General features: G+C 33.7%; 1 protein-coding gene across 2 annotated transcripts; it reads right to left on the reverse strand.

Annotated features, from left to right (window-relative positions):
* Positions 1-319: 319 nt before the first annotated feature.
* LOC125821592 (receptor-like protein kinase FERONIA) lies at positions 320-23,219 on the reverse strand. 2 transcript variants are annotated; one of them, XM_049501009.1, is made up of 6 exons: positions 22,688-23,219; positions 2,029-4,286; positions 1,639-1,774; positions 1,375-1,517; positions 1,016-1,139; positions 320-899 (listed from the first exon to the last, which is right to left on the reverse strand). In XM_049501009.1, the coding sequence occupies exons 1-6, from the start codon at positions 23,199-23,201 to the stop codon at positions 517-519; spliced, it is 3,558 nt and encodes a 1,185-aa protein (XP_049356966.1). In that variant the 5' UTR covers positions 23,202-23,219; the 3' UTR covers positions 320-516. The 2 variants fall into 2 exon arrangements, with proteins under 2 accessions (XP_049356966.1, XP_049356965.1); XM_049501008.1 differs by lacking the exon at positions 22,688-23,219 and having other exon boundaries at positions 2,029-4,875.
* Positions 23,220-24,181: the final 962 nt, after the last annotated feature.

The following is a 24,181-nucleotide window of genomic DNA, read 5'->3' on the forward strand; positions in this document are numbered from 1 at the left end:
TCAGAATTCTTTTGAGAGACTAATAGAACTACATAGAAGGCATCATTACTGATTTATAGCAGTCATGAAACCTTTCCAGGATCCACAGGAGCTATAGTAATATAGAAGGAAATGGGGACACAAATATGCTCCGATAAACAATTCTGCCAAGATTTGGATTTTCTAGACAAAGGAATGAGTTTCAACCATGGAGGATGTCATTGATGAGTGGTAGATTTACACATATTTGTGACCTACTTAGTTCAACAATTAGTGTCATCAATGCCTAATTATGTTCTATTCTAATGATATTTTCATGATTTGCAGCTATGTAGGCTAAGGGACAAGGCAAGAATGAATACTTGAAAGAAAGGCCAAAAACATGGAAAGAACTGTAAACTCCACCCACACTGTTGATCGCCTAACCAAAAGGGCGGATCGTCCAACTGGCACGATCTCGCCTAAAGTGACAGTACTCACAGTTGAAAATTTTAACAATATTGTAGCTTCTTCATATTGTAAAAAGTAGTATCATATTCACTCTGCTCTTCTAAGGAGTGGATAGGCCCGGTTCCTTGGATTAGAAGGAGAAGCATGGTCCTTGGATCTTTCATTGGTAACTTCAATCTGTTCTAGTTTCTCCACTATTTCCTTCATCGATGGTCTGCTTTTAGGTTCATTTCCAAGACATGATAGTGCCAGTTGTGCTATTTGTACTGCAGCTCTGGATGGATATTTTCCTCCCAGCCGTGAATCGATTCTGTCCTTCAACTTCCTTCTGTCAGATAAATGAGGCTTAATCCAGTCAATTAGATTATGCTGGTTGCTTGGACGGTTTAAGTCTATTACTCGTAGACCTGTTAGCATTTCCACTAAAAAGACACCAAAAGCATAGACATCGCTCTTCAAGTACAAAAATCCTGTAGAAAACAAATAATACACTTGACTATATGTTTAAACTTGTAAGCACAAGATGCATGTGATTCAAGAGAAGTAGAATTTCCAAGTGCAGAAGCCCAACAGACTCCAAGTTTACCTGTTGCAATATACTCAGGAGCAGCATAACCGTACGTTCCAAGTATCTGTGTTGTCACATGTGATTGACTAGCCGAAATACCTTGTTTTGCAATGCCAAAATCTGCTATCTTCGCATTGTAAGACTGAAACATTAAAGAAATAAAGAATGTCATGGAACAGTTATATTAATAACAACCTTTCTCTAATGTTTTCACTGTTATACGTCAGGTGTTGTCTCTCTGTGATAAATAGGTCCAAAACTTTAGGCAAAACAGTGTGTGTAAACCAAAAAGGGACCCAGTAAGAAAAGGGCTTGTGATACCTTTATTACTTGCGCTAATAAAGGTATATTCCTAGGGAGAAGTAAAGAGAACATACGCCATCAAGTAATATATTTGAGGCTTTGAAGTCTCTGTAAATGACTTGCTTTTCTGATGCATGTAGGAATGCCAAGCCTCGAGCTGCGCCAATCATAATTTGAACCCTTACATTCCATGTAAGTGACAAAGCAACAGAGTGCCCTAAGCAAACAAAGATAACAAATATGTTTAGGTGGAGCATGAAGTAGCTAGGCACATTCCTTGCTGCTTTGATCTACAATATGTTATATATTATTGACGGAACGTATAGATAATCTCTTACTTCCAAAAAGATGGTTGTTCAAGCTGCCCTTTGGCATAAACTCATAGACAAGCAGTAGTTTTTTATCTTCCTGGCAGTAACCCAAGAGTTTGATGAGGTTAGGATGAGAAAGTCTTCCAAGAATGCTCACCTCAGACTGCATAATTAACAAATGAAATGAAATTTGCAAGAGATATATAACCAACATTTACCTAGAATGTGTTACTACTAAGTAATAAATCAATTTCAAGTGCTTCTACGTAAATCTATATTTCTCGCAGACAGACAATAAAGAAGAGAGCAATTGCAGCATCATTAAAATTTAGCAAGCTAGTGCCAGGCATAAACTAGAAATAGCTTCAATTAGAAAACTTAAACTAGAAGTTCACATATTTAGCACAGAGGAATCACCTGCCACTCTTGAAATCTTTCAGAACTCAATTGCTTAACAGCAATTACTGTCCGGCCACTCTTGGAAGAAAGCGACTCAGCAAGGTAACCCTTGTAAACTTTACCAAAACCACCTTCTCCCAGCACCGTGTCATTGCTAAATTTTCTGGTGGCGGCCTTGAGTTCAGAGAAAGAAAATATCCTTAAATTTGGGTGCTGTGATATTTGGCTATCTGGATAAACAAAATTCCCTGGCTTTGGTGGTGCTTTTCTGAAATGGCTACGAACATCCCACCATCTTGGTGAAGCAGTGTAGGGACTTTTATCCTCAGATTTTACCTTTTCCCTTGAGATGGCACTCCTTTCTGTTGTATCACCGCCATTACAATCCTCTTTAATGGATGCCCTCTCTCCTTCAATCTGTAACTGAGATGACGTTGATGTGTCATCAAATGAAATGATACCTTCACCTTCGTTCTTCTGAAATACTAATGCTAATTCCAGGCTTTTCATCACTTCAGACATCGCAGGCCGTTCTTGCGGACGACCATCGAAGCATTTAGCAGAAATTCCTATAAACGCCTTTAGACAAGTTGATGAGATGGACCCCAACAGATTCTGATCAATAAGCTTATTAATTTCTCCTTCCTTGATGCATTGTTTGGCCCATGCTACAAGTCCATGTTGTTCCTCAGTCAGGCTCATATCGACTGCAGGTCTTCCTGAGAGCAATTCAAATAGTACTACTCCAAAAGCATATACATCAGTTTTCCATGTCAATCTATTAGTCAGGAAGTACTCAGGATCGAGGTACCCAAATGTGCCTTTGACTTGTGTACTAACATGAGTAGCTGATTCATTTCCAGGCCCCATTTTGGACAACCCAAAATCTGAGATCTTACTTTCCCAGTTTTCATCCAATAGAATGTTTGAGCTTTTGATATCACGATGTATCACCCTATTTTGAGATGTATGAAGGAAATCCAGTCCACGTGCAGCACCCATAGCAATCTTGAGTCTCCGTTCCCAAGAGAGAGATGAGCTATTTCTGTCCATTTTGTACAGATTGTCAGCAAGTGATCCTCGAGGCATATAATCATAAACTAATAACATCTCATGACCTTCAATGCAGTAACCAATGAGGGAGAGAAGGTTCTCATGGCGGTGTGTAGATAACATATTGATTTCCGTCCAAAACTCTTTCTCCCCCTGGCTAGATCCTGGTTTCGATCGCTTAACTGCTACAGTGGTCTCTCCACCATCAATATCCCCTTTGTATACTGTACCATATCCACCGCTACCAATGACAAGCTGAGGATCAAAATTGTTCGTTGATCTTTCCATCTCATCCAGTGAAAATTGACGACACTGATGCACTCCTGAAGATATTCCATTGTACGTCTTGCCAGACTTTATTTCTGCATTACGCCTAATGTAATAAACAGCAACGTTAATCAAAGTGACTATAAATGTCAGTGCAGTTGCAATTTGATTCTTTGTATAGAACAGCACAGTTTCCTCTGATTTTTCTGGTGTTGAACTTGTCACAGGATGCACTGGGCTCACACTACCAAGATTGTTGTCAGGGTTGCTTATCTTGAAGACTTCTAGCCCATTTAAGATGGCATTAGCATGTTTACCGATTGAAGCAAAGTTTGGCTGCAAAACTATAGTAAGGTTACGCTTCCCTTCCCTTCTATCACCCTCCATAATGGCAACATAGTCCCTGTATACAGAAATTCCATGCCCCCCACTCCATTTGATCACATCAGCATCATCTTCAGCATTCTGATTGTTTATGACAATAGTGAAATTCCTTTGGCCTTCATTTATCATTGTAGGTTCAATTTCACAAAAGTGAAGCCTAACAAGGTATCTGAATCCCAAATCAAGTGGAATGTTCCATGTGAGATTACAGAAATTCGAATGGCAGTGAACATCCACTGACCTGGCCGTTTGGTAAACCTCTTTTGGTGCAATGTGAGTTGCTGAGGATGCATATCTGATATCAACGGCTCTGTTGATCGAAAAGGCACCAACTTGAATCAGGTAATTAGTGTCATCTTCCCAGTCCCGAAACATGGTTGCATCTTCCAAGGATGAAATAGAGTTTCCGCCAACATTTATTCGCTGAATTGTCTCCAGTGCTGTGCTGTTGTCAATGTAGAATCTGTAATTTCGTCGAACAACAGGGACTCTCTGATCGCCATCAGGTGTGAAATACAGACCAGTGGGCATGGAAACAATCTCGATTGCATTAACAAAAGCATAAGTGTCTTCTGAAAAGCTTGATTTTCGAGATGGTATGAATGTTATGCTTAATGTTTCACTTTCTTGTACATTGATGCAAAATTCCTTTTTGAAATAGTTCATACCTGCAGCAAGGGTAGGTATGAAGTCACTGAGCAGGGTATGCTGATCAGTTTTGACAGTAAAAATGGCTTTGGACTTGTAGAAACCATTGTATAAAGCTGGTTTGAAGTGCAGGCGTATGAGCTTGTGTCCCGGTTTCACTGAAAATTTGTAGGTAAACTGATGGCGAGACGATCGAGCAGAGTTATAAGGAACTGGATCGGACAAGGCAGCTTGGTGAGGTACTCTTGAATTAATAGATTTTCCAGTTAAGTGTAGAAATGAGGAAGTGAAAGTTGAATCTCCAATCCATAGTCGTCCATCTGGTGCAGGGGAATTAGCAGAGTCACCACATGATATGGCAACGTTTTCATGAATGTTAGTTGCAGTAGATATGATGATTATTTGAATACACAATAAGAGAATGAATAACTGAGAGAGAAACATGTTCAATTGATTGTTAGAATTACAAGTGCGATAAACAAACATTTTGAAGCGGAATAGTGTGCCTACCATCAAAGAAATTGCAGCACCGAAACTGAACAGTAAAATCCCAACACTACTCAAGTCTTCCACTTCAAGTCTTGGAGTGGGCCAATGTGCAATTATTTCCTTTTCTAATTGATAATAAACCATACTGTTAGTTGTAATTTTGATGATTTGACAAACCCAGGGACCTTGTGAAGGGACCTGATCCCGGGCGCAAATACACACACAACTGCCAGGCTGAAAAAAAGTACAATTAGTTGGTGGCAGAAACCTCAACCAACGGCATGACCTCGAAAGTTGTGACTATTCTTCATAAAGATTATGTCCAATAGTCATAACTTTAGTTTTTGTAACTTGAAAACTCTCAAGAACTCTTGCAAAGGCTAACAAACGTGAAGAATCATCCTCAAGAACAACAGGGACCTGATAGAGCTGTAAGGTTAGTTGTCTTAGTATTATTTCTTCTGCACGTACATTGTAAATCTGTTCCTAAATCTATAGAGGATTCAGATATTGTGTTTTGGTTGAAAAGTCTAAATCGGTTAAGGGTAATTGATTTAGTGAGCAGCATCGTTTTGTTGCTTAGTCAAAGTCTAAGTCATCTAGAGTGGGTGGTTTAGTGGACAACCAGTGTGTTGCTTAGTTGAATCCTAAGTTGTCTAGTGGTGATAGCTTAGTGGGCAGTGTGGCATCTGCTTAGGCTCTTCAAGTAATAAAGTTATTACTTGGTTGTGAGATTAATAGCTTTTTCTCAATTTGATTGTAACTGGATTTCACTTTTGCTTAAAGAAGATTAGTGGAAATAGTTGAAAATCATGTGTAACAGGTCGTGGTTTTACTCCCTTGAGCAAGGAAGTTTCCACGTAAACTGTTTGTGTTGTGTTCTTGTTATTATTTACTCTTCGTTATTGTTCTTGTTGAGTCAAGGGACCTGGTCCATTGACTGAGAGTGGACGCACGCATTCTATCACATACATAGCTTTCTACGGTCAAAAAAATATGAACGTTACTGTGAATAGACTATAGTGTCATATTAAATTTGGTGTGACACTATTTATACACTAAAATAGTGTTTGGTTGAAGCCCAAAAGTATCAAATTTTACCTCAAAATAAGATTTGTTGTTGGATTTGAGATGGTCTAACATCAAATTTTACACTAAAATAGTGTCACATCATTTTAGTGTAATTCAACTCTAATTCACTACATTAAATTTTGCACTAAAAGTGCATTATTCTTTTTATATTCTTCTCCCTCTTCAATATTAAATTATTATTTTATTTCATTTATATTTTTTAAAAATATTATATAATACAAATAACAATAAAATAATAAAAAAAATATTTAGTGTTGATGAATAGTATTACATCAAATTTAGTGTGACACACTATTCACACAATAAAATAGTGTTCGGTTGGCCCCTAAACACTATATTTTACATCAAAATAGGAATGGCTGATTCCCTTCTCACTCACATAAAAAACACAAGTTGGACAAATAGAAAACATTGGCTGAAATAGTCTACCGCCAAGGTTGACCCATCTTTATGTTAGTGACTCTCTGCTCACCATTCCATGCATTATTTTGGAGTCACGCAGTTGAAAAGTAAAGGCACAAAGAGACTCACCAAACCCCAACCCCACACACCCACACCCTAACATGGATAATACTCTCTTGGTTTCTTGGTTTCTATTTATATGTCAGCATTTTCAATTTTACGTTTCTTAAGAAATTATATAAATTTATAATTGTATTTTTATTTTGTATTATCTTGAAGTCAAATTTTCAATAAATGAACATAAATTAGTTTATTTTATTAATTAAATTGGATAATGAACATGAATTAATCATTTAATTTTCTTATGTTGGTCAAATTTATACGTTCAAGGCTAATAACTCTCAAATTTAATATAGAATTAATAATGTTATTTATATAATGGTTTTTATAAAATAACAAATATTAAACAACATTTATTGAATGTTGTTTCCAATTGCACACGCAAGTGTACGCGGTCGCACAAGTAATATAATGGTTCTTAAAAAAATCGGATTATCGAACCCAAAGGACTTGTCAATTAATTATTCTTACTAAATTATATTAATTCTAATTATTTATTTAAGGGGAGGATTTCAAAAGATAAATATATTAACTAAACTAAAAATAAAGATAAAATAACTAAAAAGCAATTAACTAAGAAAATATAGATGTTTACACAATCAATGAATGAATCGATCAACTATTATAATTTAACTAACAATCATGTTTAGCATCAATTTCATCAACTTATTTGATTATCTAGTTATTGATTCACAGGGTTAAATGTATGATCATGGTCTCCCGCCCTCTAATTGCCTACGATAAATGACTACATAACTACATCGTTGAGTAGGGATAGGTTGGACCAATACTGAGCATTACGATTTCTTCCTGTATAGTGACCAAGCATGGTTTCTAGGTATATCTCTATCCTAGATACAAATTAAACCTAATTATTAAGAGAAAATCATGCTCCTTATATTCCACGTTCTATCCTCTTATTCCTCTCGTGAGTTCAATTCGGACAATATGTTTATTTCAATGGTGATCAAGCATCAAAATAGTAATCACAAGAATATAAGAACAACTAATATGATAAACAAATCATGCCGAATCAAAATCACTAAACAATCATATTGTAAGTAAATATAATCCAAGAACGAAAAGTTTAACTCCACATAGACATAGAGCAATTACAACCCATCATTCAAAGAAAAGATGTAAAATAAATAAAAGAGAAGAAAAGATAAAATCTTAGATCAAAAGTTAATTTTTACATTTTATCTCCCTCCTAATAATTATTCTTATGAACTATTTATAGATGTAGGAAACCCTGAATAAAATAATTGAGTCCAAAACAAATTGAAAATACAAAACCAAACAGAATTGGATTTCGATTGAAACACTGCTTCGTCCGCCGACAAATTTGGATTTCTTGATATGCTGCCACGTGGACAACTCCAATTAGCACTTCTTTGCTTTCTCGCCACCTTCTTTATATATATTAATATTACTAATATAATATTCACTTTAATCCATTAAGCAGCTTGATTGATTTCCTTCTTCTATTTTTCATTTTTAATTCGTTTTAGCTTCAAATTCCTTCATCTTCACACCAATTTAATCCTATAAATAAAATATATTATTAAGCACAAGTCATAAAATCCATGTTCAAAAAGGACAAATATATATATATAAAGGAGAATCATAGAGAAGGTGATGTGGCACCTCTCTATGGCCTCCATTCCCATTTATATTTTTTCCTTCTTTTTTTGTTTTTTTTTCTTCATTTTCTCAATAAATAATTATTTATTAATTTAAAAATTCAATAATATTTACTATTCTAATTATGTCTAATAAGTTACAAAAAACCTCCATCTATTTATCTTCTCTACTTAAATAATATGCCTCTTCAACTTCTTTCTAACTATTGTTATGATTTACCCAATCTATAAATAACAATCATCTTTAGAGATGTTCAATGTCCATTTCCATTTTTTCATTCTTTCTTTTTCTTTCATCTTTCATGTACTTAATAATGTCATGATATGGTCTTCACTTTGATAAAAAAGCATATATATATTCTTCAAAAATTCATCATAGAGATGTTAACATTAGTTTGGTACAACTTCATCAAAATGAAGAAGGAAATTTAATTATCTTGGAAGATTCATCAAAAGAGATGGTCATATTAGTATAAAAGTTTGAATGGTTTCCAAATATTTTGAAGAATCATTAATGTATTATTTTGATTTCAATTAATATTATTGTATTTTTTTGATTTTATTTTGATTAGATATCTACTAACATTGTTATTATGCGAATGAATGAAGATGAAAAGTATCACATTTTTGTTTTTGTTTTTGTCTGTATCTGTTTGTTAATTTCTAATTAATATTCTAAATTTTTTTGTCATTGTTGAAAGGTTTAATTTTACCTATGGTACATTTCTCATAGCTATTAGATATTGTTATCCCTAAAAATATATTATATGGTCGATCATATTAGACATCAATCATAAAATAAATAAGTAAACCGTCTTTTTAGTATTTTAAAAACTTTTAATTAATAAATAAATTATTTAATGAAAAGAATGAAGAAAAAATGTTCAAAGTTATTTTATAGTTATGCTATAATAAAAGTGCATTTGTGATTAATATATATTTAACTTATAATTATTTAAAGCAAATATTATCTATCTTATTTTTCACATTAAAGAAGGAGTTATCTTTTGAATAGTTATTATCATTTTTTTTAGTGATGACTACAATGATAATCAAATTAATATTATAAAACTCTTCCACTCTGTTATATGTGTGTATCTATTTGTCAATTTTTAACTAATATTCTATTTTTTTGTCACTGTTGGAAGGTATAATATTACCTATGGTACATTTCTTATAGCAATTAGATAGTATTGCCCCTAAAAATATATGATATGATCTATCATATTAGAAATCAATCACAAAATAAATAAATCATCTTTTTACTATTTTTAAAACTTTTAATTAATAAATAAATTATTTAATGAAAAGAATTCTCATTTATGTGTACATATATAATAAAAAAGTTATTTTATAGTTATGCTATATACAATAAATGTGTATTTGTGATTAGTATGTATTTAACTTGTAATTATTTAAAGTAAAAATTATCTATCTTAATTTTTCACATTAAAGGAGTTGTTTTTTAAATAGTTATTATCATATATTAATTTTTTTAGTGATGACTACAATAAGAATCTATATATAATGATGTAGCACCTCTCATAGCTCAAGCATTGTATTTATCTTTTTTGTATTTTTTTGGTTATTTTAATTACTTTCTTAATCAATAATTTAATATAATAATATCCACACATTAATAGAAAAATTATTGTCAAAGACATTACAACCTGTTCAATTCCACATTTATGGAATGACACGATATTAATCTTTCATATATCACATTAAGAATTCCTACAAACTCTTACCATTCATGTAAATTTGTTCCTCCTTTGGATAATCGATTTATAATTTTTTTGTTGTCATCCGAAGCTAACGTTTTTCTTCTTCTTTCAGAACTTGATTTTTAGGTTTCTTCAGAGTGTAAGTTTTTTCCCATTTGTTTATGCTCTTAGTTTTTTTCATCTTATATTACTTGATGAGCAATGTAAGTTCGGATTTGGAATTCCTATGTTGTCACTTGACACTAACATTTTAAATGACGTATTTTTTGCTTTTCAAAACCTGATTTATAGAGTTTAATTTCTTCAGAGGGTAAGTTTTCCCCCCTTTGCTTATGCTTAGTTTTTTTATCTTCTATTATTTGATGAGCCGTCACATTTTAAAAATTGAGGTGCAAATTATATATAAAAAAAACTCCCATTTAAATGTATATAGATTTATGCATTTCACATGTTTTTTTCTTCTTCTTTTTTTCCTTTTCCCCAAAATTTGAATTAAGTTATATATGTTATAATTGTCAATTGTAATTTATTAGGTGATGTGATACATTTCAGTGACCGATAATTTTATTTATTTGTTATTTCTCACTGTAGTTTTTCAATTCACTCTTCTCATTTTGTTTTTTAAAAACTTTTCTCTTATTATTTAATTATTACTAGGGAATAAATTACAACGATTATTATTAAAATTACAATTCAAATTAATTTTTCAAGAGTTCTTTTCAAATTAAGACATATGTGTATATTAATTTCCTATAATATTTAAGAACTTGGAACTTGAAAAGGCAATAATATGGACCATAATTTTTTTGTCCTTAACTTCTTAAAGATACAGTAATATTATGAAGCTATTGACATTACTTTTGAAGTTATGATTTACACAGTGATTGCTCTTAAGGGAAGATAACTTTGTAAAATTTAGCTTTATCCATTTTGTCCATTCTGTATGTCACACTATTTTTTCATAATTTACCTTTCTTTTTTCATTTTGTGCTTATGGAATTGTAAGTTCTTAAAAAATTGATGTTTTCAAAATTTATCATTGTGTTTGACTTGTAATGTCTAAAAAAAATTGATATCCTCAATTTTATTTGACATATGCTTATGGGTTATAAAGTGTTAGTATGTTATTTTAATATTATAACAATATGCATCTTTACGTTGTCACTTTGATAATATTTTTTATCATATGCCATTCTTTACTCTCATTTAGAGAGTCTCATTATATTGGCATAATTAGTGTCATTATGTTGCATTACTCCATTTAGAGTTAGTGCTTATGTAAGCAACATATTTTTGTCTGCTTCAGTTTTTTGTAGACGTTAGTGCACATTGGCTAATTGGCAAGAATGGTTTTATACTTTTATTTTTCATTAAAAGCATTGTAACCTCTATCTTATTATTTATTTATTTATTTATTTATTATTTTACCTCTTTATGTTTGTCACTCATGTAACATCTAGATCATTTATCTATTTAATTTACTATTCCATTATTATTATGCTCTTTGCAGGAAATAATTTATTAGCTATAAATAATAATGGTCTTCCTTTGTTTTGAGAACAAAAAAATATAGTGTATAAAATAAGTTCAAAGAAAGTTCTTATTAATTGAAGGGAGGTGTTCTTTTTGTGAAACTTTGAACTCAACTCTTGTCCAAAATTTATTGAGTTATACTTTGTGATTGAGTTGTTGTATCTTGAAGGGGACAAGCCAAGAAGATGACTATTGGACCGATGAAAACATTTGTTGCAATGGGCTTAAAGAGAGCGAGATATCCGCGCCTCGAAATTTTTTTAATATTTTGGATTTTAATTTTTTAAATATTGTTGACTATCATGAGGACAGTGATGCGTGGAGCAGCATGTATCTCTGCTAAGTCGAATTATCATTTCTTGGGAACAAAGTCTATTTCTGTTGACTAAACATATTTAGGCTTCGCCAAAAAGCACCCTAAATTTCACTCTCGGCCTAAAAAGAATTGGATGAGTGGCTTAGTATCTTGTGTATTGTGTTGTGTGTCTCCTAGCTTTGTACTCCAAAACATAGAGAAAACAAAAGAAAAATAAAAACATTTTTGTTTGATTTATTGAATTAGGGTAGATGGATCCTGTTTAATTTGTGCTTTATTCATTCTTAAGAAATAAATGATAAAAGTACAAAAATATAACTCAACAATGACAAGATATATATTATAAATTATATACATTGCATTAATTCTTCTTCAAGTTTATTTCTCTCTTTACATGGTCTTTTTAAAAGTCTAATTTTTTCTCACCTTACTTTATTAATTTAATAAAAACTCAAAAATAGATAAACACATTCAATTAAGTGTACGTTAATCTAACCCATTTAAATTTAGAAAAGGATAAAGTGTTTCAAGTATTCAAAATTATAAAAGATCCTTACTCTAATCATATAAAAATATATTTGATAAAGTTTTTATTACCGCGCGAAGCGCGGACCTATTAACTAGTATAAATAATAAATGTGAGGCAAATAATGATTAAAAATATGTATTCTGGCCTCACATCAACACCCCACACTTAAACTTTTGTTCGTTCTCGAGCAAACATTAAAGCTCATCTTAAAAAAATCATTGCTACAAACACTTAGGCCAAATACCAATTTCAAAGCATCAAGTACACTTCTCAATCATTATGCAAGATATACAAATAACAACAAACATCTAACCTCCTAACCTCAAAGAAGGACTTTGAACTCATTAAATTTAGGGAAAATTGTTTATAATAGCAAACTATTAATTCAAATTAAATGCTATAAATATAGTTTGATTTAATTGTACCTCATAGCAAACTGTTGTTATTTCACCTCTCTCCTGGTGAATCTCGCCCGCCACTCTCGTTTTTTATACAAACGCAAGTGTATAAAGTGCATTTGTGTTTGTATAAAGCGAGAGAAAATTGTATATATACATATATTTTCGTTCCCCTCTCTCCCCTCTCCCAGATCTCGCTCTCTCACTCGCCTCTCTCACTTTATACAAAAAACGCAAATTGTATAAAATGCGTTTGTGTTTGTATAAAGCGAGAGAAAATTGTATATATACATATATTTTCGTTCCCCTCTCTTTCCTCTCCCAGATCTCGCTCTCTCACTCGCCTCTTTCACTTTATACAAAAACGCAAATGTATAAAATGCTTGAAAATTGTATATGTACATATATTTTCGTTCCCCTCTCTCCCCTCTCCCAGATCTCGCTCGCCACTCTCCCAAATCTCGCTCGCTCACTCGTCTCTCTCATTTTATACAATTGATCTTTTTGTATATGTATACCAAAGCAGATTATACAACTGCTTTCTTTTGTATATGTATAGCGAAATATACATATTTATGTTTGCTATGGAGCGCAATTATGCAAACTTTGCTATAACATACAAATATAAATTTTGTGTTTGCTATATGTGAAAGTTGCTCTTAAATTTAAGCTTGCTCACCTATTCTCATCAAAGAAAGTTAATAAAATCACTTATCCATCATGAAACAAGTGCCCTCACAAGAAGAAAAAGTCCACACACTCAATTCAAAAGATTAAATATAAATTAAGGACTTAGCATCAAAGAACAACTCACACTTACAAATAAAATTCACATGTATGCACAAAGAACCATAGGTTTGCCCATTATGTACATCTCCACTAATTAATCATGTTTGAATAGAATCAAATAGGACTTTAACGGTTTGTAATGTAGGCTAGGGGACGGGTAGGAAACTATATAATAGTGACTTACACTTCCTTAAGCACTTTGCAATTTTAGACTTCATCACCCATTATTTTCTTCTCTTTATTTTCAGCCCTCTCTTCAACAATTATTTCACAAGTAATTCTCGTCATCTCAAGAATGTCATTTTTTTTAAGTTTTCCTTCATAATAGCCACCCTCAACTTATGTATTTTACATGCGTTAAGGTGCACGATGTCTTTGGAAGGACCAGGGCCATCATAAAGGTAACTTCTTTTGTTCATCTTTTTTTTTCACATCACATTCTTTCAAAGAGGGCTTTTTAAGCACTTTGTAGCTATCACTGATTACCTCTTTCACTCAACCATCCCCTTTTCTCAGAATTGATAATTAGAATAAGTTTATGTGATAATGTTCAAAGAAGCAAGGTGCAAAAACTAGGGATTCAACAAAATAGTCAAGGGAAAAATATGGCTACCAACAAAAGGCTACAGGCTCAAAAGGGCTAACTAGTGATATAATATCTGAAAATGCTAAAATTTACCAGACAAATCAAAGAAAGCTTATTATCATCTCCTAAACAAAGCAACACTTTTTATTTCGCTTCAATAACATGCAGGGCAAGTTCTAGACTAAGATGTAAAATATGGAATAAACAAAATCTTACCACACATGACACAAGTATCAATCAAGATGGATCAATTCCACTTCTATAAGAGACAGGATCATAACAAACTACAAAATAAAATAAGCTATATACAAAGTCACAACCATGAACCTAGAGGTCAAAGAGTTTGCAATTTCACTAGCAATCAAACATTCACAAGAAAGTACTACTCAAAATTAGGCCCAAATAGTAAGTATCACATAACTCAAAAGGGTCTTTTTTCTCTCCAATTTTTTTTTTTAAAAAAAATTATTCCTAAAAATAATAAAAGACACTCGGTTCAAAGGGACTGTCCTCAAAAAAAGAACCGAAAAAAAAAGCCAAGGAACCCATCCTAAAAAAAAGAAAAGACTCAATAAAACGGTAAAAACTAAGAATTCATTCCTCCACCCCACACTTAAAAAGATGTTATGTCCCCAAAGCATCAAATAATATTTAAAACAAGGGTTAGGAAAACTCCCTGGGGCCTCTAGGCCTAGCTAGTAGCATGTTCTCTTAATTTTCATCAAGGGTCGTCACCCTACACTTAAGCTCAAATGTGCTCCTTAGCTCCAAATTTCGGATACTCAGACTTCTCCAAAACCTGTAAAAACCTCACAAAAAATGACACTAAAAATAAAAAAATAAAAAAATAAGAAGTTACACTATAAATTGGGTTGCCTCCCAATAAGCGCTCAATTTAACGTCGCGGCACGACACAAGTAAGTTCACCACTTTTCTTTCCACTTTGAACTTATGAATTGTACCCTAACTTTACATCTATTTTTCTGCTCCTCTCAATGAGTGGTGGTATAAACATAAAAGACTCAAGTAATATATGTCGCATCTTGCACTTCTTTGCCCTTATGTGAGGAATATTTGTTTGTCTACGTGGACTAGAAAACCTTAGGATGTAGGGGCCTGTTCCTCATCTATACAGTTCTCCATTAGTTCAGATGACTCGAATGACAACATCTAAACATAATGTTGAAAAGTGATTTGAATAGGGTCCAATACGTCCCTCTTCCAAACTTACACCAATTGCAACATGCTCAGTTTTATACTCTTTCCCAAATGTGGCGTCTTCAAGAAAAGTCTGATTGCATTGCATCTCCTTCCGTTTTAGATCATCAATTTAACTTTTGAGTGCCTTTTCAGTAGCACAAAACTCATAATTGAATTGTTGAGCGTCAAACGCAGCAACCTTTGCATTCAATTCATTGCTTAAGTTATGAGTATGCAAGAAAAACATATTAACATCTTGAAAGTGCTTCGTTTTTCTATCTATAAGGCGTGACATCGCATATATGATTCTCCTACGGTGCTCTTCATATTCCTCTATTAATTTCCTGCAAGATTTCATACTATCAAAGGAACAAAGATTATTAGCATCATCATGAGAGGTTTTTGAAGTAGGGTAACAACACATGGTGCAACCGACCCACAACCCCCTACAAAATTTACAGGATAGAGATGGTGCATACAATTATCCCTTGGAAATATAATTACTTTGTTGCCATAAGTGTGCTCTTTTGCAATAAGGACAAGGTCTTACCGCTTGTGAATAATCCTCATTCCCGTTCATCCCACGAAAAGTATTAATCAGTAGAAAAAAATATGTATAAAAATAAATAAACATATAAATAAACAAATAAAAAGAAAAAGTACAACCTAGAAGAATAGTTAATTTTTAAGTCCCCGGCAGCGGCACCAAAAACTTGTTGCTTCCAATTGCAAACGCAAGTGTACGCGGTCGCACAAATAATATAGTGTCTCTTAAAAGAACCGGATTATCGAACCCAAAGGACTTGTCAATTAATTATTCTTACTAAATTATATTAATTCTAATTATTTATTTAAGGGGAGGATTTCAAAAGATGAATATATTAACTAAACTAAAAATAAAGATAAAGCACCTAAAGAGCAATTAACTAATAAAAGATAGATGTTTACACAATCAATCAATGAATCGATCTAGGATTATAATTTAACTAACAATCATGTTTAGCATCAATTTCATCAACTTATTTGATTATCTAGTTATTGATTCACAGGGTTAAATGTATGATCATGGTCTCCCAACCTTTAATCGCCTACGATAAATGACAACCTAACTACATAGTTGAGCGGGGATAGGCTGGATCAAGTACCAAGCATTACAATTTATTCCTAAATAGTGACCAAGCATGGTTTCCAGGTATATCCTTATCCTAGATATAAATTAACCCTAATTATTAAGAGAAAATCATGCTCCTTATATTCCACGTTCTATCCTCTTATTCCTCTCTTGAGTTCAATTCGAACAATATGTTTATTTCAATGGTGATCAAGCATCAAAATAGTAATCACAAGAATATAAGAAGAACTAATATGATAAACAAATCATGCCGAATAGTAACATACTTTAGAAATATTGATCGACCTTTTTGTCTTTTGTTAAAAGACTTTAGAATAAACGAAATTGTCATTTATTATTTTTTAAAATTAGTTCAATACTCCCTTTGTCCACTTTTATTTGTCATGTTACGCTTTTCGAAAGTTAAATTGACTAATTTTTCAAGTTAAATTAGATTACATTAATTGATATTTTAACCAAAAAAAAATAGATATTCAAAAACTATACGAAAAATATTATAAGTTGCAATATTTTAATATTAATATTATGAAAAAATACTTCGTAATTTATTATTGCAAAATATTAAATGATACTAATATATCTAAGATAAAATTGTAAGTATGGTAACTCTTAACGGGTTAACGGTTTATCCGATAAGGAAATTGAATAAACCGCCCCACACCAATAAGCCGTTAATTATAAAATTCCAATCCGTTCACCAACCGTTTATTCGATAATCCAATATCAATAAGCTAATTTTGTAGTTGGCTTATCGGTTACAGATTGATTTTGAACACCCCTATTATCAGCCGATTTTGCTAATGAGTGGTCAAACCCTTAAAAAACACTTAAAAAGAATTGGACTAAGTAAATTGCAATGTGTTTGAATTAAAAAAAAAAAATTGTTTGTCCCAATTTGTTTGACACACTTTCTTCTTTAGTCAACTCCAAAAAGAATGACATATTTCCTTTTTTTTTAAATATTTAACAACACTATCAATATTTTATCTATGTTGGATCCCACTTTTTTGGCAAAAAAATGTGTACTCTTCTATTTAAAAATTCATTTAGTTTAAGAGAATTTTAGAACATTATAAAGTCTCCCCATATTTTGAACATTGTTCCCCGTAATACTATATCACATAAATTGAAACAGGGGAATAAAATTTTAAGAAAAGTGTAAGTTCTTAGAAATGATGATTGTAATTAGCTATGTGATGTAGTTTAACGGACAATTAGGTAATTAAAATCATCATTTTTAGAGTATATAATTTCATTGAAAAGTTAATATATACCTTAGTCACTTATAAATTGAAGCCTTGTCCCACCTTGATTTTGCAAGTGCAAGTGTCTAAGGCTTTTCAATTACGAAACATCGCTTCTCTTCCAGGGCCATGGTATGGGGCTTGTTTATAGCAAAACTAGTGCATGTGTACTATGTGCTTCCAATTTCTAAGTTATAGCGGCATCTCCCTACTAATTGATATCCATAACAAGTTACTAACTCAAAATCTAAATGTAGAACTCTTTATGTATCACTAAAATCATCAAAACCTAACGCCAGACAGAGTGTTATATCTATTTGTAATAGGAACAAAATTGTGTATTTGTTAATAGTAGCGGAAAATCAACAATAACTTTGTTGAGGAATTGCTCCAAATCGGACTTTGAATCTTAAGGAAACAGAGTACAATGCCACAAACTAAATATTCTTTTTGGGTTGTTTAATGTCAAATGTTGATAAATAAAGATTCTGCCTTTTCACTTTTTTTTTTTTTTTTCTCTTTATTTAATTTCACACCTTTTCCTAAGGGTGAAGCACCATTTTAAAAAGAGAGTGGATGTTATGGTTTAGTAGTTACAATGTAACCGTTCCCACTCTTTTTTCAAAATTGTGTTAATCTCTTTTTTTAGAAACTATATTGGGTCGGGTCTACATGGACGACCCATGACCCAAAAGCTTACACAGAGACTTACCACTTCTTCTCACAAGCTAAGACTACAGGACCAACTAGACATACTCAACAAAAGAAGAAGAAATTGTCTGTATTTGGACCATTAAGTTATTGTAGCTTCTTCATATTGTTAAAAGGAGTATCATATTCACTCTACCCTTCTAAGGAGTGGATAGGCCCGGTTCCTTGTATTAGGTGGAGAAGGATGGTCCTTGGGTCTTTCATAGGTAGCCTCAATCTGTTCTAGTTTCTCCACTACTTCCTTCATCGACGGCCTGCTTTTAGGTTCATTTCCAAGACATGATAGTGCCAGTTGTGCTATTTGTACTGCAGCTCTGGATGGATATTTTCCTCCCAAACGCGAATCCATCTTCTCCTTCAACTTTCTTTTATCGGATAAATGAGGCTTAATCCAGTCAACCAGATAATGCTGGTTGCTTGGCCGGTTTGTGTCTAGTGCTCGTAGACCTGTTAGCATTTCCACTAAAAAGACACCAAAAGAATACACATCGCTCTTCACGTACAGGTGTCCTGTAGAAAAATGACAATACAAGTATGAACAAACATTGACTACATGTTTAAGCACAAAATGTGACTCAAGAGAAGTAGAATTTCCAACAGACTCCAAGTTTACCTGTTGCAACATACTCGGGAGCAGCATAACCATCTGTTCCAATTATCTGTGTTGACACATGTGACTGGCCATCCGAAGTACCTTGTCTTGCCAAGCCAAAACCTGCTATCTTTGCATTGTAAGACTGAAACATAAGGGAAATAAAGAATGTCATGAAACAGTTTTATTAATAACAACCTTTTGTCACTCTGTGATCAATTAATAGCTCCAAAACTTTAGGCCAAACAGTGTGTGTAAAACATAAAGGTGCCCAGTATGAAAAGGGCTCGTGACACCTGTATTACTTGCGCTAAACCACTATATGACAATATTCCAAGGGAAGAAGTAAAGGAAACATACGCCATCAAGTAATATATTTGAGGCTTTGAAGTTTCTGTAAATGATTTGCTTCTCTGATGCATGTAGGAATGCCAAGCCTCGACCTGCGGCGATCACAATTTGAACCCTTACATTCCATGGAAGTGACAAAGCAGCAGAGCGGCCTAAGAAAACAAAGAGAAAATATATGTTTAGGTGGAGCATGAAGTAGCTAGACACATTCCTTGCTGCTTTGATCTAGAATATGTTACATATTATTGAGAACATATAGATAAATCTCTTACTTCCAAAAAGATGGTTGTTCAAGCTGCCCTTTCGCATAAACTCATAGACAAGCATTAGTTCTTTATCTTCCTGGAAGTATCCCAAGAGTTTGACGAGGTTAGGATGAGAAAGTCTTCCAAGAATGCTCACCTCGGACTGCATAATTAACAAATGAAATGAAATTACTTGGAAAATGTTTAGCAGATACAAGCAACAAAAACTCACTGTATCAGAGCAATGGAATAATCTTCACATTTAAATATGTAGAACAACTCCAGATCAATCAACTAAAATTGAGTTACTTAGTAGAAAGCAAAACTTGTGCCCAGAGATGTTGATAATGGTTGCAATTGATCTGCTAAACCTAGCAGAAGACATAAGATCACAAGTTTCGGTATACAAATTAAAAAAGTGAGACATTCAAATGCAAAGGGACCGATGGTAGAGAGTTGCCTGCATCCAAAATTGATTATTCACTATAACTGCCAAAGAGCAAGTACAAAAGGCTGCACAACAAAACTAAGACTGCAAAAAGAAAATCCTAGACCATTCACCCAACTGAATATTAGCATAATCATACTGGTGACTGTTCTATTTATAGTGAACGACAATAAGCACCAAAGAGTTCAAGGAATTGCTATTTGCCAAAGTTTAGAGCAAACACAGTGCGCCAATAAGCATACATAATATATCTTACTCTCTTAATTCTGACTTCCCCACCGGAAGTAGTCAAAGAGATTCAACTCAATGGGACAATAAACGCCTTGGACAGCCAACATTTACCAAGAATGAGTTACTACTATGCAAATTGATATGTCTCTCACACAGACAATAAAGAAGAGAGCAATTGCAGCTTAATTAAAATGAAGCAAGCTAGTGCCAGGCATAAACTAGGCTCCAATTAGAAGACTTAAAGGAGTTCACATACATAGGGCAGAGGAATCACCTGCAACACTTTAAATCCTTCGAAGCTTTCAGAATTCAATTTATAAACAGCAATTAGAGTCCGGTCATTCTTGGAAGAAGGCGACTCAGCAAGACAACCCTTGTAAACTTTTCCAAAACTACCTTCTCCCAGCACTGTGTCATTGCTAAATTTTCTGGTGGCGGCCTTGAGTTCAGAGAAAGAAAATATCCTTAAATTTGGGTGCTGTGATATTTGGCTATCTGGATAAACAAGATTCCCTGGTTTTGGTGGTGCTTTTCTGAAATGGCTACGAAAATCCCACCATCTTGGTGAAGCAGTGTGGGGACATTTATCCTCAGATTTTACCTTTTCCCTTGAGATGGCACTCCTTTCTGTTCTATCACTGCCATTACAATCCTCTTTAATGGATGCCCTCTCTGCTTCAATCCTTGACTGAGATGACGTTGATGTGTCATCAAATGAAATGATACCTTCACCTTCATTCTTCTGAAATACTAATGCTAATTCCAGGATTTTCACCACTTCAGACATCGCAGGTCGTTCTTGTGGATGACCATAGAAGCATTTAGCAGAAATTCCTATAAACGCCTTTAGACTAGTTGATGAGATGGACCCCAACAGATTCTGATCAATAAGCTTATTAATTTCTCCTTCCTTGATGCATTGTTTGGCCCATGCTACAAGTCCATGTTGTTCCTCAGGCAGTCTCATATCGACTGCCGGTCTTCCTGAGAGCAATTCAAATAGTACTACTCCAAAAGCATACACATCAGTTTTCCATGTCAATCTATTAGTCAGAAAGTACTCAGGATCGAGGTACCCAAATGTGCCTTTGACTTGTGTACTAACATGAGTAGCTGATTCATTTCCAGGCCCCATTTTGGACAACCCAAAATCTGAGATCTTACTTTCCCAGTTTTCATCCAACAAAATGTTTGAGCTTTTGATATCACGATGTATCACCCTATTTTGAGATGTATGAAGGAAATCCAGTCCACGTGCAGTACCTATAGCAATCTTGAGTCTCCGTTCCCAAGAGAGAGATGAGCTATTTATGTCCATTTTGTACAGGTTGTCAGCAAGTGATCCCCGAGGCATATAATCATAAACTAATAACATCTCGTGACCTTCAGTGCAGTAACCAATTAGGGAGAGAAGGTTCTCATGGCGGTGCGTAGATAACATATTGATTTCCGTCCAAAACTCTTTCTCCCCCTGGCTAGATCCTGGTTTCGATCGCTTAACTGCTATAGTGGTCTCTCCACCATCAATATCCCCTTTGTATACTGTACCATATCCACCGCTACCAATGACAAGCTGAGGATCAAAATTGTTCGTTGATCTTTCCATCTCATCCAGTGAAAATTGACGACACTGATGCTCTCCTGAAGATATTCCATTGTTCGTCTTGCCAGACTTTATTTCTGCATTACACCTAATGTAATAAACAGCAACATTAATCAAAGTGACTATAAATGTCAGTACAGTCGCAATTTGATTCTTTGTATACAACAGCACAGGTTCCTCTGATTTTTCTGGTGTTGAACTTGTAACAGGATGCACAGGGCTCACACTACCAAGATTGTTGTCAGGATTGCTTATCTTGAAGACTTCTATCCCATTTAAGATGGCATTAGCATGTTTACTGATTGAAGGAAACTTTGGCTGCAAAACTATTGTAAGGTTACGCTTCCCTTCCCTTCTATCACCCTCCATAATGGAAACATAGTCCCTGTATACAGAAATTCCATTCCCCCCACTCCATTTGATCACATTAGCATCATCTTCAGCATTCTGATTGTTTATAACAATAGTGAAATTCCTTTGGCCTTCATTTGTCATCGTAGGTTCAATTTCACAAAAGTGGAGCCTAACAAGGTATCTGAATCCCAAATCAAGTGGAATGTTCCATGTGAGATTACAGAAATTTGAATGGCAGTGAACACCCACTGACCTGGCCGTTTGGTAAACTTCTTTTGGTGCAATGTGAGTTGCTGAGGATGCATATCTGATATCAACAGCTCTGTTGATCGAAAAGGCACCAACTTGAATCAGGTAATTAGTGTCATCTTCCCAGTCCCGAAACATGGTTGCATCTTCCAAGGATGAAATAGAGTTTCCGCCAACATTTATTCGCTGAATTGTCTCCAGTGCTGTGCTATTGTCAATGTAGAATCTGTAATTTCGTCCAACAACAGGGACTCCCTGATCGCCATCTGGTGTGAAATACAGACCAGACGGTATGGAAACAATCTCGATTGCATTAACAAAAGCATAAGTGTCTTCTGAAAAGCCTGATTTTCGAGATGGTATGAATGTTATGCTTAATGTTTCACTTTCTTTTACATTGATGCAAAATTCCTTTTTGAAATAGTTGATGCCTGCAGCAAGGGTAGGCATGAAGTCACTGAGCAGGGTATGCTGATCAGTTTTGACAGTAAAAATGGGTTTGGATTTGATGAAACCTTTGTATGAAGCTGGTTTGAAGTGCAGGCGTAAGAACTTGTGTCCTGGTTTCACTGAAAATTTGTAGGTAAACTGATGGCGAGACGTTCGAGCAGACTTATAAGGAACTGGATCCAACAAGGCAGCTTGGCAAGGTACTCTTGAATTAATAGATTTTCCAGTTAAGTGTAGAAATGAGGAAGTGAAAGTTGAATCTCCAATCCATAATCGTCCATCTGGTGCAGGGGAATTGCCAGAGGCACCACATGATATGGCAATGTTTTCATGAATGTTAGTGGCAGCAGCAGATATGATGATTGTTTGAATACACAATAAGAGAATGAATAGCTGAGAGAGAAACATGTTCAGTTGCTATAAACAAACAAGTTGAAGAGGAATAGTTTGCCTACAATAAAAAAAACTGGACAATAAAAGCCCAATAGTAACTCATTCTTGGAGTAGGCCAATGTCCAGTTATTGTTGTATTCTTACAGAAAAGTCAAAGAACCTCTATAGTCAATCATTTCCTTTTCTAATTAATCATACATATCCATTCGAGTTAGTTCTGAACCTAAATGATGACTTTTAAGTCCAATTTTGATCTTTCTTCGGTCCAAATTGGATAGCACATATATAACGTACGCTATGCGCTCTCCTCACATTCACTCTACTTCTATTCATTTACCTTCTGCCATCATATTATTATTATTATTTGCTGGACAGGTGCATTTTTCGTTTATTCAATGTTAATTAGTGTAATTTTTTTTAATTACTATAGTTTTATTCGTTTAACTCTTCCAAATAGATCATTGTTCTCTGTTGCATTTTCTGACTCATTTGGCTAAACACAAGTGCATTTTTTTGTCAAAGATAGTAAAATGAAAGATGATATGAGACCAAAAATATATATTTTTAATCATTATTCGCCTCACATTTAGTATTTTTATTTGTCCCTTTTGAACATAAATTTTATGGATTGTGCATAATAGGATATTTTATTTGTAGATAAAATTGGGGGAAAAAGGTCAAAAATACCCCTCAACTTTAGTTTATTAGTTGACTATGCCCCTACCGTTAAAACAAAGTTATTTATACCCTTGCCGTTACTAATTTCACCATTTATACACTCAATTGACGGAAATCCCCAAATTGATTCAAATTAACAAATTTTTACTTAAATTGCCCAATTTAAACCCGACCCAACCCACCTAATAATATAACCCATTTTTGTTCTATCTTCATTTTCTTCATCTTCATCCTTAAACTTGTGTTCCTTTTCAAAAACAATAAAATCATCCAACACAGCGCAACAATATCGAAAATAATGTAATAATGGCTATGAA

This window comes from Solanum verrucosum, unplaced genomic scaffold (genome assembly GCF_900185275.1).
Source record: "Solanum verrucosum unplaced genomic scaffold, falcon-dt-bn FXZP01000126.1, whole genome shotgun sequence".
Classification (NCBI taxonomy): domain Eukaryota; kingdom Viridiplantae; phylum Streptophyta; class Magnoliopsida; order Solanales; family Solanaceae; genus Solanum; species Solanum verrucosum.

Coding starts and splice junctions, on each gene's coding strand:
- LOC125821592 (XM_049501008.1), bottom strand. CDS start 4,875: ATGGTAGGCACACTATTCCGCTTCAAAATGTTTGTTTATCGCACTTGT. Junction 1,775..2,028: donor AAAGATTTCAAGAGTGGCAG/GTGATTCCTCTG, acceptor TTAATTATGCAG/TCTGAGGTGAGCATTCTTGG. Junction 1,518..1,638: donor GAACAACCATCTTTTTGGAA/GTAAGAGATTAT, acceptor TTGTTTGCTTAG/GGCACTCTGTTGCTTTGTCA.